Source organism: Varanus komodoensis, unplaced genomic scaffold (genome assembly GCF_004798865.1).
Source record: "Varanus komodoensis strain SLA01 unplaced genomic scaffold, ASM479886v1 scaffold15, whole genome shotgun sequence".
In the NCBI taxonomy this organism is placed as follows: domain Eukaryota; kingdom Metazoa; phylum Chordata; class Lepidosauria; order Squamata; family Varanidae; genus Varanus; species Varanus komodoensis.
The window spans coordinates 28,674,198-28,695,229 of record NW_025335440.1 but is presented as its reverse complement, the minus strand read 5'-3'; the positions used below and the strand labels follow the sequence as shown (position 1 = coordinate 28,695,229).

Sequence of the window (21,032 nt, the reverse complement as noted above, 5' to 3'; positions counted from 1 at the left end):
CATGGAATTCTATTCATTTTAAATGTCCAGCCTTCATTAGATGCCCTTAATGAATATTATTTTTGCCAAAGCATTTGTTTAGCCATATGATACTAAATAATTTTTTAAAAGTTTCAGCCTTGAAAGACAATACTGTGTTGGAACAGGCTTTAAGATAGGTTATAACAACCAGTTTTTTCTTCCTCAATGAGCATTGATTTTTACAGTCACCAGGTGGTGCGAATTGACTGAAAACCAGCTGTCTGAAAGGCCTAACATACAGAACACACTTCAGCTACCACATGTCAGATGGGTTTCAAAAAGTATGCATTTGAGTAGTGAGAAACTGAAGACACTAAAGCAGCCAACATTCAAGAATGCATGAAAAAGCTAGATGAATAAAGTTTAAAATCACTTTTTTATTACTGGAAATCTTTTCTTTACAGTGTTTCTATTTTGTTTTTGTTTTTTTAGGGCGCTTTTTCGTGGAAACTCAGATGTTGATCAACTAGGAAAAATCTTTGAGTAAGTAATAGTCTCCTGCATTTTCTGTTAAGGGTATTTACAGGTAATTGATTTTAGTGCAATAATAACTGCACAGCAGTCAGTTGCTTCTTGCACAAGAGTCTAGATACTGTCTTTCTTTGATGAACATCTACCTCACTTCCTTAGCATTAGATACAGTGAGATGGATCCAGAAAAAGTATTCACAACTAAGCTAAGTTCTCTCAATTTCCATGGACTCTATGATTTCCTATGTACATTTAGACAGAAAAAGATCCTGAAACTTTTGGCATTTTCCAACCAGCCTTGGAGAAGTAGCAAAGGAGCACTTGGGAGCAGGGGAGCCTTAGAGAAGCTCTTTCCACACCACTTGGAAGCTGGGGATTGGGGTGCAGATCTCCAGTTCCTTAGCTGAAGTTCTGTTTCCAGCTTTAGATCTAGGAATCCAAAGTCCCAAAACTAACAAGGATCCCTGTAGTTCAGGGATGGGGGACTTGTGTGCCTCAGATGTTTGTTGATTTTATATTTTATATCTGGTATAACATATAAATTGATTCATATCCTATTTTCCACTAAAAATGGAGCTAAACGTGGTTAACCGTAAGACCAACTTTAAAACAGGAAGTTAGTTAATGAAATAATCAAATAGACCAGAAGCACAACAGTACTGCTGGACTTCAGCTAACCTTGACCATTGGCCATGCTGGCTGGGGCTAATAGTTAGCAACATGTTTCCTGCCCATCATTCATCCAAACCAGGGAAGAGAATTGTGTGGCATTCTAGTAATCATTGGACTGCCAGCATCATCCTCTCTCCTTAGCATTGGCTAGGATAGATAGGGCTGGTGCAAATCAGAGACAGCAACATCTTGACGGCTACCTGCATCACACTGCTGATCTAGGTCAGCCTTGCCTAGTGTGCTACCTGGCAATGATGGAGAGTCGAGTTCCCAGACATGGCAATGATGGAGAGGGCACCAGGTTGCAGAAGGCTGATCTAGTTTTGCAGAGAGATTGTTTCATAGTGTGGCATGGCTTGCCTCCTAGGCATCCATTTTTTATGTATAAGTAAGATGATATGGAGTGCCAGGAGGCTCTTTTCAGATGGTTGCTTCAGTGCAAGAATAGAAATCAATACATTTTTGCCATGACTATGGGGGCCCTGATGAACAAGCAGTAGCTTGATAGCAACATGATGAAAATGGGGTGGGAGGAGTAAGATCTGGGATTACAGGGTTCTTTACTCTATTTTCCATTGTTAAACATTCCTAATTATATTTGTTTCTTGTCATTAGTTAATACTGTAGAAAAAACATACAGGACTTGATAACAAGTACCTTGTGATCTAGCCAGTTTTACTGCTGCAAGACTGATGATGTAAATTCTTTCTAACACCTTCATTGCGGAATGAACAAAACTTAGAAAATGCATTTAAAATATTATAAAGAAAAATAAATAATATTTTACTGAATTATTGACATTGTTATAGGACAGAGCAGAATATTTTGTTTCTGGAGTCAAGACAAAATTTTCTGGATAGGGTCAAGGTATCAAGATGGGACAGAGCAACAGAAAAAAAATATAAATGAATTCTCTTCAGATAAGCTTCCTCAGTTCTGAAGGGCCATCTTTAAAGCTGTAAAGAGCTTCAAAAAGTCAAACAGAGCATTTGTCTGTTTCATCAGTTTTGAGGCTGCATGGTATCAATTCCTAGAGATTTCTATTTTGAACTGCTAGCTTTCAATAATGGGTTTTTGTTTTAACCAAATTGGCTTCCATTTCCTGTGTACTGCCCCATTGTATATGACTCATCAGCATGGCTTATCATGCTACTGAATAGCGTTTCCTGCACAATCTAGAAAAAGTCATTCCTTGATTGTTCGGTTTTTCTAGTCTTGGCAATTAATCTTTTGGTTCTTTTACATCAAATCTATTGATAGTAGGGGTGTGCAATGCTGGGAAATCCATTCCATTCAAGCCCAGCTGGACAGTGCAGCCTTTACATTTCCATAAGCAATGGTGGACAGTCATGTTGGGGTGCAAAGATCAGTCTGGAACACTGCTCTCTTGCAGTCTTTCTACTTCTGCTCTGGCCAGGAAGTGAGCCAAGCCAAGATCAAGTCTGCAAATGCTTAGAAGTGCTAGTGACTTCTTTGTATAAAGTAAATAATCCTTTGCAAAAAAATAGATACATTACATAATTCTTTGCACAAAATATGCAAAGCCCAGAAGTCATATGTACCAAGACAATACTCCACTTGCACAGCAGGCACATGGTCAACAAGTATGCAAGCTGCCCTCAAGAACTTGCTTAAACTCACTTCCTGCTGGATGCTCATGCAAATGTTTAGCATGAGGGCACAAAGAAAGCAGGTTGGAGTCTGTGTATCCAAGCTGAGGAAATCTAATGGATTCCCACCCCAAACTGACTTCCTCAGACATCATAGGTTTTCCTGGTTCTGGAACTACTTGGTGCATTTTTGTTGTTCTGCAATTTGTGCAATGACTGATGAGGGTAGTGGTTGCTGAAGCTTGGGGTGACTGTGACTATTTCATAAAATAGGAGAACAACCAAGTTTGCTGCATCAGGTGACTTCCTTTCATGAAAGATTTCTGTCTAGCATGTGATGCTGTTCAGTAGCATTTTCCCAAAGTAGAACGCCTTTCAAAATTGGAGTCATCCCTTTCAAACCCTTCCACTGTTTTATCAACTAAGTTTATGGAATGTTCTAAATCCTTTGTGGTCATCTCAACAATCTTCACAGCAGCAGGAGTAGATTCCATCTCAAGAAGCCATTTTCTTTGCTCATTCATAAGAAGCAACTACTCGTTAAAGTTTTATCATGAGATTGCAGCAGTGCAGTGACATCTTCAGGCTCCACTTCTAATTCTCTTGCTTTTTCCATCACATCTGTAGTTACTTGAACCCCTCAAAGTCATCCTCGAAGATTGGAATCAACTTCTTCCAAACTCCTGTTAATGTTAATATTTTGACCTCCTCTCATTAATGTTTTTAATGGCATCTAGAATAGTGAATCCTTTCAGAAGGTTTCCCATTTTCTTTGCTCAGATCCATCAGAGGAATCACCATCTATGGCAGCTCTAGACTATGAAATGCATTTCTTAAATAAGAAGACTTGAAAGTTGAAATTACTCCTTGATCTATGGGCTGCAGAATGGATGTTGTGTTAGCAAGCATGAAAACAACATTAATCTCGTTATAGATCTCCATCAGAAATCCTGAGTGACCAGGTGCATTATCATTGAGCAGTAATATTTTGAAATGAAGTGTTATCTAGCAGTAGATCTTAACCATGGGCTTCAAATGTTCAGTAAACCATGTTGTAACAGATGTGTTATCATCCAGGCTTTGTTGTTCCATTTATAGAGCACAGACAGAGTAGATTTAGCATAATTCTTATGGGCCCTAGAATTTTCAGAATAGTAAACGAGCATTTGCATTAGCCCCTAACAAGAAAGTCAGCCTGTCCTTTGAAGCTAGGCATTGCCTTCTCTTCTCTAGCTATGAAAGCTGTAGATGGCATCTTCTTCCAATATAATATTTTTCCATCTACATTGAAAATTTGTTGTTTAGTGTAGCCATATTCCTCAATTATCTTAGCTAGATCTTCTGGATAACTTCTACAGTTCTACATCAGATAAAGTTCTACATCAGAACTTTCTGCTTCACCTTGCCTTTTATGTTATGGAGACAGTTCCTTTCCTTAAACCTCATCAACCGACCTCTACTAACGTCAAACTTTTCTTCTGCAGTTTCCTTACCTCTCTCAACCTTCATAGAATTGAAGAGAGTTAGGACCTTGTTCTGGATTAGGCTTTGACTTAAGGGAATGTTGTGTCTGGTTTGATCTTCTTTCCAGACCACTAAAACTTTCTTCATATCAGCAACACGCCTCTGTCATTCTCATAACATTTGTGTGTTCACTGGAATAGCACTTTTAATTTCCTTCAAGAACTTTTCCTTTGCATTCAGAACTTGGTTAACTGTTAGGCCAAAAGGTAGGCCTCTTGCGCCAGTCTCAGCTTTCAACATGCCTTTGTGACTAAGCTTAATCATTCCTAGCTTTTGATTTAAAGTGAGAGACATGAGACTCTTCATTTCACTTGAACACTTAGAGGCCATTATAGGGTTTTAACTGGTCTATTTTCACTATTGCTGTGTCTCAGAGAATAGGGAGGCTGAAGGAGAGGGAGAGAGGTGAAGGAATGGCCAGTTGTTGGAGCATTAAAAAAACACACGACATTTATCAGTTAAGTTTGAAGTCTCACATGGGCGTGGTTCATGGTGCCTCAAAACAATTACAATAGTAACATAAAAAATCACAGATCACCATAAAAATAAAAGCAATGCAAAAGTTTGAAACATTGCAGGAATTTCCAGAATGTGACACAGAGGCACAAAGTGAGCAAGTGCTGTTGGAAAAATGGTGTCAATAGACTTGCTTGTTGCAGGGTTGCAGCAAGCCTTCAATTTGTAAAAAATACAATATGAAAAATGAAAATGTCACTATTTTCACAATAAAGTGAAGCACAATAAAATGAGTATGCTAACCCCTGTATCCTAAGCCACCCTGTAAATAAGTTACCATTTGCAGAACATCCGCGGAGTGCTGGACAGAGAATCTGGCTCACCATGGCATGTTATCCCTCTCAGCCCTCCAGCTGGTAACTCAGTATCTTTTGCAGCCCAACCTGCCTTGTCTCTCTCTCCCCGTTCTGATCATTACCCTTCTCAGTTTGCCTCTTTAAAAAACCTGAACACACTTGGTGTTGCTTTTTTCAACCCAACAAAACTATGGAGTTACGTGCATAAATTGTTGTTGAGGATGATGTTGTCATCACTGTCCTCTACAACCATGCAGGTGTCCTCTTAGGGCTGTGCCATATGTGTAGTCTCTTCTGGTCATTTTCCTTTCAGTTGTCAAAGAGGGCAGGGAAATAGAGCAGGTAAGCTACATGGATATCAACAAATGCAGCTGTGCATTGGTTGATCTGCACATAGTTGCCAGTGACCAATTACCAAATTTTCAATCGAAAAGCACTGGGCGGGGCGGATGAGCAGCAGAAGTATATGCACAAAGGGCAGGGGCAATACCATTTCCTTGACAATGAGGACCTGTCACATTTAAGTGCCAGACTGACACTTCTCAGTGCCTTCCACCTTTTCAACACATCCCTAAGTCTACAACATTTCCAGAAAGAAAAGATATTGCCTCCCCCTCCACTTTTTGGCAGCTCCTTTTCAGAGCGAACCAGGTCAGAGTCTATTTTCATGGTATTTGAAGCATGGCAGCATTTTTTAAAAGAAATTATTTATAACATTTCTGGTGGGAAAATGAGCCAGTTGGATTGAACATCCAGAAAACATCCTTTGCTATCTATTTCTGTTAGTTACAATTACCTATATAGAAAAGAATTTACCCATGAATCAGAGAAAGTGCAATGCCAGCTTGAGCAAGCCACAAGGCATTCTTTATTAAACAGTCTTCTTACAGGAAAGAAAAAAAGATCTGCCAGGCCTGTAATTAAACTATCTTTTAATATTTCTTGGGTTATATTTCAAAATCACAATGCTAAGCATATTTTGGGAGTCCAAATAAATACTTGAGTTGAATCCAGGCATAATTAAGAGTAGACATACTGAAATTCATGGAACTCAGCTAAGCATTTAGATGATTGATCTTAAGTCTCATTGATCTTAGTGAGTCTGCTGTACTTATGGCTAAGTCTGGATCCAACCTATCATGCTTACGACTTGCAGTGGGAACATAATTCCTGATTTGTTGCCTACATATTGGAGTACATTACCCAAGGGCACACAATGCTTACACAGGCATAAGGCATGGAAAGAGCTAAGGAAAACAAACCAGAAAGAAATGACTTACTTTTTCTTTCCTTCCTCCTCCTCTTTATTTGCAATGGGATCTGAAACGTATGTTCCATTTTTATTCTGGATATCTAGCTCCAAAAGATAAATAAGCTAAGTAATGCTCCTTCAGATCCTTGTCCAGCAAAGCTTTGTGATGGCTGTTTCTACATCCCTTCATTATTCATCCACTGCACTTAATTCTGATGTCACTTATAGAGGCAAGCATATCAGATGGGCACCTGAGGAGGTAGCAGGTAGAAGTGTGACTGTAAGATATTCTTGGGGTAATTTGGAAGGGCGGGGAGTTACCTTGGGATTATAGAATCACAAACTTGCAATGAACCAAATGTTTCCCTAGTCCAGCCCTCTGCTCTCAGGGACATCCATCTGCTGCTCTCTCTCACCTTTTGTTTGCTTTGCCATACATATACAGAGCACTGGAGGAGAGTACCGATTTAATGCTAGGGCTACAATCCAATGCACATTCATGTAGTAGCAGCTTGCACTCCAATCAGTTGGATATTGCTGCTGCTTATTGCTGTATTGATTTATTTGTATTAGTTGCCATTATCTTCAACTACTGTGGCAGATGATCAGACTGACTAGGATGTTGGACGTTTTTGTTCAACAACTTGGAAGTCATCACATTAGGAAGGCTGCTTTATAGGCTAGGGTAGGGAAGCTTTTTTATATTTCAAAGTAGCTTGTTGAATTTCACTTATGTGCTCTTCTGCCTCATTACCTGGGGCTCCTGGGCTGTGTTGCATCCAGGCTGTGGTGACACTGAACTTTGATAATGTAAAAGCATCTTGTGTAATTTGCATCCCCTGTTTACTCTACTTCTTTTACCTCCCAACTTAATCTGGGCACATGATTAGGCATAAAGTGGGCAGTTGATGTAAATGCATGATGTTGTGTCCTGTGCTGTTTTATATTAACTTGCAGAGATGTCATAAATGTGATAGGTGAAATTCTGCATTGGTGTACATGTTGGATGTATTTTACTGGCTTAACTAAAGCGACTGCAGTGAAGTTGGTTTACAATAAAGTTGATGGCAATTTAAAGTTCTTGCCACAGATGTTCATTACAGCTTCATTACAGGACGTGTTTTAGCGCTGAACCAGGTATGCAAGAATAATCTGGGGGAGAGGACAGAGTGGCAGAGAAAGAGAAAAGCTACAGGACTTTTCATAACAGTTGTCCTGTGTATCCTTCAGTCTCCCTTTGGCCTTGGCAGCGTTCATTAAGACCTCATGTGACTTGTGGCTGTTAGGTAGCCAAAATCAGCATGCCTCCTGACAACTGAAAAATCCTCCACCTGGTAGTGCCCTGAGAACTTCATCCTTAGCAGCACATGGTCTAAAAGAGCTTTTTCTTGTAAGCTAGATCAGTGCTGCACCCTAGTGGCAGAATGTAGCCATTTCCTTTTAGTACCAAATCTTCCCCCATTACTTTTTACCTTGAAGAAACATTGTAATTGTAATGCTCTATTTTATATTGTGGTATGAAATGGCAGCTAAATAGTTTTTTCCTGTATCGATTAAACACCCCTGCTTTTTTCTGCAGCCTGTTTGTTTGCAAAAGCTTTCAGTTTGCTCTCTTAATTCTCATTCAAAACTACAACTAGACATTTTGGCATGTGTACATTAGGGCTAGGAATGTGTGAATTGACCAAACTTGGGCTTGCTGAAATTCTCCCAGTTAAATCTCAAAGCTTTTTCCAACTCAATTCCATATCAAATTGCAAACTTTTGGGTTTTTTTTTTTTTTCATTTTGCATGAAAACCCATGTATATTTTCCCAAACAATTGCATCAGTAATGCATATCTGTGGAATTTATACATTCTTCTACCATTGATTAAACCACATTTTTAAAAGTACACATTTCTTCATATGCATTTTTTCAAATGTATACTTGTGAAGACAATAATTTTGATTCTCAAATTACACTGTAAGTTCAGAAATCTATGAAAATCTTTGAGGGGGATATTAAAAACAGTTTGAAGGTTCTAGGAAAGCACCTTCAGAAAAGGCATTTTTTGGGGGCGGGGAGAGAAAAGCAATGTATCTGCTTCCACTGGAATAAACTATTTGAAGATTTCAACCTCACAACTGTAGCCTTAACTAGGTGATTACAGCATGCATGCTTACTGTATTTCTCAAAAGAATAAGAAATGTCATCAAATAGGAAGAAAAGTTACAGCGGTGGTAATTAAGCAAAAAATACTAGTGTTTTACCTGAAGCATATCTTTGCTTCTGTGTGTTTGTTTGGCACAGTGTGATTGGACTTCCTGAAGAAGAAGACTGGCCTAGTGATGTGGCTCTCCCAAGGAATGCTTTCACATCTCGAACCCCACAGCCCATTGAACTTTTTGTAACAGATATTGATGAACTTGGCAAGGACCTGCTACTGGTGAGTGTCTGTTGCACCTCTGGAGAGCTATAGAGGCAAGCTATCTGTCAGTATCTTCAGACCAAAAAAATAGCAATATATTAAATGAATAATGATATTGAGTACAAATGACAAAGCTTTTGATTACAGCATTCTAAAGAAATACCATTAAATAAAGTGCTGTTGTTCCTTTTTAAGCCTCCAGGTGCAGTATTGTATGAACTCTCTTACACAAGGTAGTCAACCTTGAGAGGTCCAGAGACCATTTTTATTCAGTGGAAAAAAATAGAAAACCAGAAAACCAAAAAGATCAAAATTAGCTTGCAAGCAATCCATTTTTGACACACTTGAGACTCAATAGCCATTTTGGTTAACCTTTAAAAATATGTGTTAGTATTTTGAAAAATTGAATTTGGGGAGCTACAGCAGTGGTAGTGTGAGTTGCATCTTTCTGCTCCCTGGTTTTACTGAGTGCATCTAGTGTTGACTTCTAATTTGAAACTGTCTTGTTTTTCCTATATACAGAAATGCTTGACATTCAATCCCATAAAGAGGATATCAGCCTATGATGCCTTATCTCACCCTTATTTTCATGATCTGGAGAAATGTAAGGAAAATACAGACGCTGATATGTCATCCAGTCAAAACTCTACTGAGAGGAATACACCATAGGGCTACATCAAGCTTAACCTACAAATGAACAAAACAGAGCTTGATAAGTCACCTCCATGGATAAAAAACTTAGCTTTTCAGCTGAGGAGTGTTTTCTGGAGACTTCATGTATTGTCATCTATATGCTTCTTCAAGATGATGATCTCTTTGGGGAAGAAAACCTTCATTAAAGCAATGCAAGAGGCAAGGCTTCCAGTGATCCCACTGTAGCTTGATGTTTGTTTAGTTTATCTGGAGAGCTCCAGGTGAAGAGAAGCTGCTGACCAGTTCCATTTTCTTCTTCTAATGTTGAACGGTGCCACCATGGATTAGAGTAATCCAGTCTCACTACCAAAACGTGATTTAACTGTTCTCTCTAGGTGCTGAAATCTGATTTGAAACTCCATTGGAGTTACGGTGATAGGGGTTTTTTGTTTTGTTTTGTTTTTTTGCTTGTTTACTTGCATAATCATGATTTCAGAAAAAAAAATCTTTAAGCAATATTTAAGTGAATGACATTGAAATACTGGACCTCTATAGCCTGCACTTAAGAGAGATGTGTACAAACACATCTGGCTGTTGTAATCATACAGGAATGTCCCTCCCCAGTAGGAAACTTAAGATGATAATTACAGCATTTCATTGCTTTTCATAGTAACTTGTGTCTTTGACTTTAATGCACAAGGGTATTATTAAAGAGATTGTGCACATGTGGCCAAGGGAGAAGGTGGATTTAAAAAAATGTAGGGATCACTTCTCCAGTTTGCTGAGGTTATGACAGTCGTTAGCCAATGTATTTTCTTTATTCCTCTCTCATAGTACTCTTGTCTTCCTTTGGCAGTGATAATATTTCATACCTATATGATGTTCAATGCAAAAGGTTAACCAGAATAAGAATCAATTGCTCCTTTGGGATTGCTTCCTTATTATTGTCAATGAAAATTTGAGATGCTTTTTTTTCCTGACTTGAGAGATCAAAAAATTGACTTAATGCTGCAATTCTGTACCACTTTCATGGGAGTAAGCCCCACTGAACTGAGTGGAACTTACTTTTAAACAGATGTGTATAGGATTACATTGCAAGAGGTGGTCCTGTGTACTTTTTACTAGGTGTAAGTCACATTAGACACAGTGGGTTGGATCCAGATTTACTCATTCTAAAGACAGACCCAGATGTAGGCACATGCAAGTAGGCTGGTGAAGGTGGGCTTCTCTAGCCCCTTCCTCCCTGTGGCAGTCCCTCCAGCTCCTTGAAAATGCCACATAGAGGGTCAGGTAACCCTCCTGAGTGAGATGAGCTGTGGCATGACAGGAATCCCTGAAACTTGGAAAGTGGCACAATTTAAGTGGAGCCTTTCTATCCACAGAAGGCAAGTCTCACATCCAAGTACATGAGAATAAATTAAGCCTCTTTGTGGGCTTAGGTATGACTAAATCTGGATCCAGTCCAATGAAACATCTGAGTAAACATGCATAGGATTGTACTGTAAGGGAGGCATGCACTGTAAAATGAATCCATCATAAAACCTATGTGTCCCGAGTGCACAACTCATTCACATCTCAGGTCAATTCCGGATCCTTCACATTTCATGTCATTGAGCAGGGTTGTTGTTGTTGTTCAATTTTTCTGTATCATAAAGTGTGCCAAGTGTTCTTGCGCACCACCACATAGATTGATTGTTCCACTATGCGTTCCCTTTCAAACGTGCTATAACTGAAAGCCAGCTTTAATCACTAATTCACCTAGTTGCCTTCATACAAATACTTTTAACTATTACATAAAGTTTTGTATATATTTTAGCTTAAGTAAAAAAATAGAATTTTTAAAAGAAATTTTATTTTTGTAGTATGGTTTGATGAGATGTTTTTAATTTACAAATGAAAGATGTACTCCTAGTCTGGTTGCACTCTAGTGACCCAGAGGAATTCCTGCCAGGGAAATCTGGTCTGCAGCTGCAAAAGAAAGAGGTACCCTTAGAATGAATTGATATACTGTTAGCACCCACAATCAGCCTTGTTGTACTTACCCTTTATTTATCTTGTCTGTTTACTGAGCTCTATTGGCCACACTCTTATCCCCTGTACATTCACCCAAGGAGACCCCCCCCCCAGTATCTTGTGCCATCCCCACACAGTGGCCTTGTGTAGTCCAGAGAGGGGATGGAGGACCATTGATATGTAAACGTTCAGTACTGCAATGGACTGGCCTGTCCAGGAAGTGCTTTGCATGCTACATTTGGTGCTAAGCATAGAGCAGGGAATACAGAAAGCTTCCATGTGAATGCACTCTGAGCATCATGCAGCTATACTCTCGCAGTGTCTCAGAGAGATGGACTGAGGGCAAAGCAATGCATGGGATTAAATGTGTAGCTTCGTCTTGCATGCTTAGTTAGTCTACTTTAAATGATGTCCATATGGAAACCAAGCCAGGATTGGGACTAAGTCGAAAGACAGGTTGACTCTTCACTTCAGCAGTAGGATCCTGGCTATAAATCACTCCTCTGCCCTGAGCTGCTATTTGTGGCAGGAGTAACAGTGCCATTGGCATAAAGAGCCGCGTGACTCCTGAGATCAGTAGCAGCTTTAGGGCAGGTGTTAATTTGCATCTGGGTCATGTTGCAGGGTAAAGTGTAAACAGCCCTCATCATGGTTCTGATCACTGCCTGAGCCCCGCCCCTTGCAGATGCTATCTAAAATTGCATTGCATTGCATTTTGCATTTCTATACTGTGCTATAGCTCACAGGTACTGTACAAATAGGCAAAAGCAGTGTTTAATGGATATGTATTTTAACTCTTAGGATGCACAATGGGACAAGTGGGAGATGAACTGTCTCTGGATCAGCTTTCTCCAAACGGATGTCCCACAGAGGTATTCTGCTGAAACTCCCCTCGTTCCTAGCCAGCATGGCCACTCCCATTAGAGCCCCAGTTTTGGGAAGACAGCTCCTGACTGTGAGCAGTCATTAGGTGGTGTCCAAATAGCAATTTGTGTTCCAACAACAATTCTCGGAAATTCATAGGAAAACTGCTGCCTCTTATTTTTGTATGTTGTGCTTAAGATTTCTGGTGAAATGGGCTTTTGAAATACCCTGAAAATGTGCAAATTTCATTCACCTAGAGCCCACTGTGGGACAGGAAAAAAACATGAGTAGCCATGAGCAACAGTATCTCCGTGATACTTACAGTCCCTTAAAAACTGTTGTGATCTCTACATAGCCCAGGTTAGCACTTTTCAGGACATGCACTTATTCTGCAGTCAAGTCACACCAGTATGGAAAAGACCATTGGTGCTAAAAGTGAAAAAAATCTGATGAAAGTTTCCTGTAATTTAAAAGCAACTTCCAGAAACAACATCCTCATTGAGCTATATCCAAATGGCTATGCTAATACTTATTTCCACCCTAACCAACCCCATGACAAGTGATTTTCAGACATTGCTATTATGATCCAGAATAAATTTATGATGGCCAGGAACACTGTGATGTTCTGATTTGAGGTCATGCAAGAATGTGTTATCTCCTAAGTCATAAGTGCAGATGCACTGTTGGAGTGTGCACTACTCTACATGTTACATGATCACAGTCATCCAGTCTCAGTTTTCTTCAGCATTACCCTAGCTGCTGCCGGGTTTGAGATCCATTCAAGCTGCTCATGAGAGGATGAGGGAGAAATCATAGCTCAGTGGAATGGCATAGGCATTGCATGCAGAAGATCCTGGGCTCAGTCCCTAAAATCTCCAGTTTTAAAAAGGTGTGCATAGCCAGTGAACCTTCCAGGAACCTTGAAGAGTTGCTTGCTAGTCAGAGTAGACAGCACTGGCTAAACAGACAAATAGCATAGCCTGTGCTCCTATTGAAAGAAGCTACCTCCCCAGCTTCTCCACATAGCCTGATTACTGGCAAATTACCTTGAAGAGCTTGCCAGCTTTCCCTAATTTGGTGCCCTGCAGAGGTGATGGCCTGCAACTGCCGTCATTGCTATCCAGTCCAGCACATCTGGAAGGCATAATATTGGGGGAGGCTGGTAACCATCCAGCTGCTTATCTTCTCATTCTGAGCTGTCCTTTTTCAAATGATGAGGACCTTCATTTGTTTGTGTTCCCCAAGCATCTGCAAAGGAAAATAAACAATGTACCTCTAGGAAATTCTCCACTTAACTTATTTTAGCATAGGCATAGGATTATGAATGCTTTAGGGGACATATACACAGGGGCCTCCCCTGCCTCCAATTCAACGTCAGCCACAATCCAGAGAGCCCCTCTATAAACACATGAGGGTTTGTAACATCCAGGAGAGCTCTTGCCTTTTTCATTTTGAGAACTGTTCTTTATGCTGAAAAGGATGCCTTTCTAATGTTTGTGGGGTGGCTGTTGTCAAGCAGCTGTGATAAAGGCAACTCGGAGACCAGCTGTACTCCTCAGATGCCAAGGAGAAACTTTCTGAAAAAGAAGATCCTTGACTGTGTAGGGCTTGCACCAATAGGCCTGGCACACCAATATTCTTCCATGAATCATGTGTTTATTGCTATGTGCCTAGCACTCTTGCAATTGCCATTGCCATGTAGGTGGGACAATCCTATGAGGATTGGCTATGCTGCAGAAGCAAATCAGATAATTGCGGAATTTTTCCTTTTTTATTTGTCTGCATCTGTCTTTCCTGACTTCTTAAGCGGCCCAAGCATGTAATCACAGATGCGCACCCTAGGATAGCTCGCACTAAGCACTAGCATTCTTGACCCTTTGCAATACGATCTTAAAGCTCATTTCTTGCATCTTGAAGTATAGCTGCTGGGAACAGTAAAATAGCAGAAACTGGTTGAATTATTTTCTGGTGTTTTTGACAAAAGTTACCATGTAAGTTATATACTGTGCTACTTTCTCCTATTTATATAATTAGATAAGCATTTTAGAATAATGTTATGTTGTAAAAACCACAGATCTCTTGGCTGCTAGAAACTATGTCAGCTTCAGTGTATGGAAGGATCTGAAAATACACTGGCTGGGTTCGCAGGTCATGAGAAGCCATGGTGATTTTTTACCCTTGTTGGTCTTGCCATGTCATCTGGAAGCAGTAGTGATATTCTGCATGGTACCTTTCATTTCCTGAAACCACAGACAGAATTAATAGACTGTTCTAAGGTGCCCACACTTCTGCAGTTGTACAAACCCAAGATCTCCATTTCACCATTGTTGGTATGAAAACACCATACAGTCCTGTGAAAAGAGTCTGCCCAGTCATCCATTCTCTGCTACCCTCAGCTCCGTAACAACACATGCTTCATCATCCACTTTATTCATCTGAGTGATGTGCCTGTTTACTTTCAGAAACAGGGAGAAAACAGCCAAGTGCACAGAGGAAGAAGGGAAAGCACAGCAAAAGTAATTTAATTAAAAACTCCCTTGGGGATTGGAGTGGCTAGGAAGCGTTTGAGATGCAGGTACAGAGGAGAAAGAGGTCCAACCAGAGCTAGGATGCTGAGAATCATAGGGAGTAATAGTGTAAGGAAAGAGATTACGCTTATGGGGCTGCCAGGATCCATGATTTGAGCAGGAGGATGAAACGGAGAATGTAGAAACTATGTTGCCATGTGAACCATGCAATCATCTGACCGGTAAGTTCAGGCAAAAATTCACGCACCATGGAAACTGCACTGGGTTGTTTGCTGTGGCATTGTGAAGTCAGCCAGTGTGTGACATAGTTTTTGTAGAGAACAATACCCTGAAAGCTTGCAGATGTTATCATACATTCTATACAAATTATAAAATCAGTTGTAAATTACATGTTACTTGAAAGGTGAGGAATATTAATTGTGCTTCTTTTGTAATCTGAAAATTGGGAGAGGCATATGTTGTTTCTGGTATGTGTGTACCTTCTGAAACTTTTTCTGTTCAGGTTGCTCTGTTGGTCTGAGGTTTGGATGAAATTTGCTGGAATTTGTAGAATTTGTATTCTTGACCCTGCATGCTATGAGGATAGATTGACCAAAACTGGTATCCTCCAGATGATTTAAGCTACCGCTCCCACCATAGCTCACTGTTGACCATGCTAACCAGGGCTGCTGGCAATTCTGGTCCAAAACATCTAGAAGGCACCGGGTGGGAAAAGCAGGAATGTTTTGCAATAAGCAAGAGCTGTACAACTACAATAAAGGCAAGGTCAGAACTTCAGAGGGCACTGGGCCTCCTCCAGGGAAGTGATGGCATTCTTAGACTGCTACTGAAATTAATGGGGTCCTTTGCACAGACAAGGGAATGATGGATACCCCATCGCTTCTATGTGCCAGTATAGAAACCAAGCAGGCTTCCAGAGGAAGTAACCCCTTCCTGAGCTCCCTGCCCCTCTTCTACCAGCTTCCAGTAGGCTGTTAACAAATTTGCAGGCTACTAAAGTCTGTGGGCTTATTTACAAGGTTGCTTGCATCCCCTTGTTTCTCTGCATTGTGACCAGTATTTCCAATTCTAATTGTTCTTAATGTTATTCTGTATGGAGCCTCAAAAGATAACAACAAACCAATGGTATGTGCTAATCCAGGAAGACTTTTCAGCAGCTTCCCTACCATCTAACTTTTTGAATGGTTCCTGTCAAAAAGGCTTACCTTTATTTCTTTATTATGAGTAGCTTTTGTCCAACCTGTTTTATTTTTGTAAAGACTGTGGAAAGGCTATTGTTAGGGTACACTCTCATTGTAGATTTTACTAGAACTTTAGCACATGAATACTAAAGTTTCACTTGAAACTGCAGTCAGAGGCGATGTAAATTGTCAAACTACAATTTCAGCAACAGGTGTGGAGGTCTGCCACTTGGATGAAATTGTGCTGAACTGAAACAGTTCGGGAAGTTGCAAAAGGAAATGGATGCAGATGGATACATTGGTGATGTGATGTGCCTTCAGGATTGTCAGAACCTCGCCCATTTGTTTTTCCTTTGAACTCACTCATTACTGCAGCTGGGTTCCAGTCTTCTACATATATAAACCAACACACTGAAGTCAACACCCCCTCTGAGTACTATGGTTTGCTGGATCAAGATGTTCCTCACATCATCACAAAAGCTACTCTATTAGTGTTTACATTGTGGGTGACCTAAGTTCTGCAGTAATTACATAGCACAGAATCTTTTGTATGTCTTATGAAGACCAGGCTGTAGATAGCCAAGCATATGGTCAAATGGTCAAAGTGTAAGTCCCATCGCAAAGGGCTAGAGTTCTGATACAGCACTGAGGAAGCTCCTACAGAAGACCTAGAGATGGGATATAGAAAGCAGAACCACTATGACAGCCTTCCCAAACTGGTGGCCTTTGGAGACATTTGGACCACAACTCCCAGAATTCTCATCCAGCAGAGCCATTGACTTCAAATTCTGGGTGCTGTAATCTGAATATGTCTGGAAGGCTGCACTCTGATAATTGTAGCAAGCAGAAGATACAGGCAAGAGTCCAAACTAATTAACTCTGAAGAAGGCTGGGCAGGAATACAGTGGATCAACAAGCAGGAAAAAAACCAACGATTATAAGGAAGCTGGGGGACTAGCACTCAGGGAGACCTATGGGTAGATGGGGTCTGATTGACAAGTGCAAGCACCAATGGGAAGGGGAGAGACAGTAGCTACAAAGCCTCAGAAGCAAAACCAGAATCTGCCTTTGCCACATTAAAAAACATAGGCCTTAATTGGACACATTTAACTGGCTCAGTGTAAGAGACAAGCAAGTCAGGGTAGCTGCAATAACAGGATACCTAGAAGAAGCCAGGCCAACAAGGTGCAATTATTATGTAATAAATGATTTCTGATGTATTTCAATTGTCTTCCTCAGGGGAATTTATTCAGATGCTAGCTAGCTAGAAATAGCCACTCTTGTCTGTTGCACACATTTGGAATTCCTTGTTCTGTTAATCTTGACCAGAGAAGAGAAAGGAAATGCCTTGTGCATGCATGTATATGAGAACTCTTGGATCAAGGCCATTGACCTGTACCTCATTCGGTGGACTGTATTTCCCAAAAACTAGACTAGTAAGTGTGGGATCATATATGGGGAAACCTCCAAGGTACTTGATAGTTTTGTTCTGTTAAGTACAGAAAACTGTTGCTAACCAAAATGAATACATGGATGATAAGGTTATGGAGGAGTTTGATGTCAGGAAGAAAAGAGGAAAGGAAAAATTCTTGTATCAGAGGTGTGATACAAGTGTATAAAAGGGGACAAATGGGCACATATTGCTCAGACTGACATTTATGGAAGATCTGGATTGAGTAATAAAATTGTTTCTATAGTAATTCAGCTTTGAAAACTGATCTGAGGACTTTAAAAGTAGGAAGGAAGGCTTTCATATCAACAAAAAATGTACTCATTTTTTCCTGTTTGGCAGCTGTGACAGCATAAGAGCATCCTAGATGAAGTTGTGGAGAAGGGGAGGTGTTTTCTTTTTGAACTTACTGTAATATGCAAATGGCAGCTAGCAATGATCCGTCCAGTTAGTGGGTTTGAACACTGCAGAATTGCTTTTATAAGACACTTTAAATGAGCTAGTCCAAAACTTTTCAAGTCAACATGACACAAACAAGCTGTCCCCTTTTAGGCAATGAGACTTCCTTTGAATTTGCAGGATGGATGTCCTATTGCTGCTTAGAACCCTCATGTTAACGAAAATATCTTTGCAGGCCATGATAAAGAGGAAAATCTATGTAGGAAATGTTCTTTTTTCACAGACTATTGCAGTACTATAGTATATGGAATGCAAGAGAAAAGTCCCACATTCAGTCACTAGTACCTCCAGAGGAAAGACTCTCAGCTGGGCTGGGAAAAAGTCTGCCTGAGGCCCTGTAGAGTCAATGCTTGTCAGAGCAAACTACCCAACCCTGGCTGCTCTGCAGCATTAGGGGTCAGCTTCATACATTCCTTAAAATATGCTTTTTGTAGCTTTCTAGCTTTTTGCAGCTGAAAATGATAGTCCTGAAGAACAGCCAGAATTTCTGGAGAGCATCTTTGGCAACGGAATCAAGAGCAAAGGAGGGAAAAGGCCTAGACTTCCAGGCTCTCCAAAGTCCTGTTAGCACAGATGCTATGCACCCAGTGCCCTTCCAGGCTGACAATTTTACAATACACCTCAGGGTTTGCCCTGGGAGTGCCCGGCTCCTGACCTCTAATTTTAAATGTTATAATTTATTCATACTTTTAATCCATGAGGAGCATTTGCTTCTGGTTTTTTTAGGAATATTCCTTATATTCCATCGCATATTTGTCATGTCCTTCCCAAGGAGTTCTCAGTGCCAGCCGGTTTGCATATATGACAGTTCCCACGCTGAGCCCATCAACAATTGCATGAGGGTCACAGTCTCTCTCTGAAATAATTTCTGTTTAGTTGTTTGCTGTGGAGGGATTGTTACAAAATATTTTTCCTCTCCTGCTAATGAGGGTTATATTCAAGGCATGAATGATGGGTGTAAGTCTGGGTTCATTGTGTAAACACAGGTGCAGAATTTGCCCTTCTGAGAATCCTTATAAGCATTCAGTAAATATAAAGAACTAAAATAAGGTTTCTTAGCTTCAAAGATATGTTTTATAACTTGAAAATCCATATCGTGTGGAATATTGTATATTCTCTCACCTCAAAATATGTTTAATTTTTTGCATGTGCTGTTGAATATTGTTGTTATAACATATAGTTTTATTTCCTCACAAGTTAAGATTCTGTCAGTCCTAGGGCCTGAAAATGCAATTATTCCTAAGTAGCATACTTCTTAATCTGCAGTTAAGCTAAGTTTATTTTGGTTTAAATTATAGACCTAAGTACAATTATAGGGATGTCTGTTTTAGTATGAACTGAAGAATTGAGCTCTACAGACTGGCCTTTCTGCACTGGCACCTGAAGATGTGTGGAGCTCCACATTCATGGGGTTTCTCATTCCCTTCTGTGAGCAAGGGATTACTTTGCACACAACAAGGAAGTTTTGGTCATGTATGGAGCTTTTCATGCAGGAGGATGGGAAGACCCTGCACACATAGGGCTTTGGATGATGGATTGTGCCCCAATTCCTTCGTGCTTTGATATTCAGAACTCCCATGACAGTGAATTTCTTCATTTACTTGAACAGATGGAAGCCTGGTGAGCTATCCTTTTCAACTGATTTGAGATGCCCCCATTGTTCCACAGCTTCTGTATGTACACTGGGCTTTTTATGTTTAATTGTCAAGTAAAGGAATGGTCCTGAAAAGCATATTACTTGAAATGTTTTTCCTGGAGCATTCCAACTTCCATGACTAGAGTGTCACAACACACAGTTATGCCTTTACAGATGTTTGTGACAAGACTCCTAAATACAGTCCCCACAAGTCAGCTGGTTTGGACTGTTAAGGGAGCAGAAATTATTCTCAAGTCAGTTATCCTTGAGTAGGTTCATTTTTAAGTGTTTTCATCCCAGCTAACTTTGCTACAGGATTCTTGTATCACAAGTTTTTCAGTCTGAAGATCCTGGTCCTTTGAAACCAATGGGACTTACTTGGGGGTAAATGTATTTACAGTTGTAAGGATGTTTTTGCAGTCTCAGGTTCCTGGTTAGCAACTGACTGATCCAGTGAGGACACATGGTTAGTAACAGCACTCAGACCCGACTGATGAGCTCAACATTTATTGAAAAAATTGACACTTATATACAAGTTGTTTATTTGCAGTGTAAATGATGGTTATTTTAATTGATTTGTGTTAACTTTTGACAAAAATAGATATCACTCTCAGCAACTCAGAGTCAAGATCTAGTGTATGCATTAGTGGCTTTAGGAAAAGTGTTACTAGCTGAAAGTGTAGAAGGTCTGTGCTTTTGCAGAATTGTTTGCATTTAAGAAATGTACAGTTTAGGTATGCAAGCTGCTAATCTGATTAGAGGGTCTAAAAAGTAGGCAGGATATAAAGTAAACTGTCTGAATGAGCTGCATAGTATTACATTTGCATTTTGCAAGTAAAGAGACAAAGCTTATTGGATGTAGTATCTTTTAGGTTTTATTTTTGGAGTTTTAAAACATGTAAACTTGAAAGATTTTGGTAGGGTGAAATGTATGTGTAGAGAAATAGAGTGGGAAGGGATTGTGCAGGAAATTAGAAGAGATTGCTTGCTTTATTTTCTGTTTTATTTTTGTAGTAGTTGTCACTTGAAATTAGTCTCAACGATGGATATCTAAACCAATCTCTCTGATTTCTTGTCATTAAAATAAGTGTCAGTTTTGATAACATTGTATGTAATAAACATTTGTGTGATAATTACAGAGCATTCTGTTTGTTGGCTTGCCAGGTGACAGCACAAACTTTGTGCTGATGTGCTCCAGCCATGATTCTATCCATCTATCTAGATGTCTCTGTATCATATTTATATCCCACCTTTCTTCCATCCTGGAAGCCAGCTACACATGGTTCCCAGGTGGTTTCCCTCCAAGCCAGATCTGCTTAGCTTCAGCCATAACCATTATAACCTGCTGATGTCTAGACATCAAGCTGTTAAAGACACAGTATCCAAGGCTGGTAAAAATTGGTAATCTAATTGTTGGACCATAAATTAAAGCAGCAGGTTTAGGAAAATGTATTCTTATGTCTCAGTATAATGGTGTATAGTTCAAAAATACAAATTC

General features: G+C 40.0%; 1 protein-coding gene across 3 annotated transcripts in view; it reads left to right on the top strand.

The window, feature by feature from the left end:
• The window catches only part of CDK6 (cyclin dependent kinase 6), a 154,142-nt gene extending 133,472 nt beyond the window's left edge, over positions 1-20,670 (top strand). For 2 of the 3 annotated variants that reach the window (XM_044424897.1, XM_044424896.1), the window contains exons 6-8: positions 454-504; positions 8,653-8,788; positions 9,293-20,670. In XM_044424897.1, coding sequence (XP_044280832.1) covers positions 454-504; positions 8,653-8,788; positions 9,293-9,439 — 334 coding nt within the window. In that variant the 3' untranslated portion in view covers positions 9,440-20,670. The remainder of the gene's footprint in view (positions 1-453; positions 505-8,652; positions 8,789-9,292) is intronic. The other variant, XR_006414205.1, reaches the window with a different exon arrangement.
• The last annotated feature ends 362 nt before the right edge of the window (positions 20,671-21,032 follow it).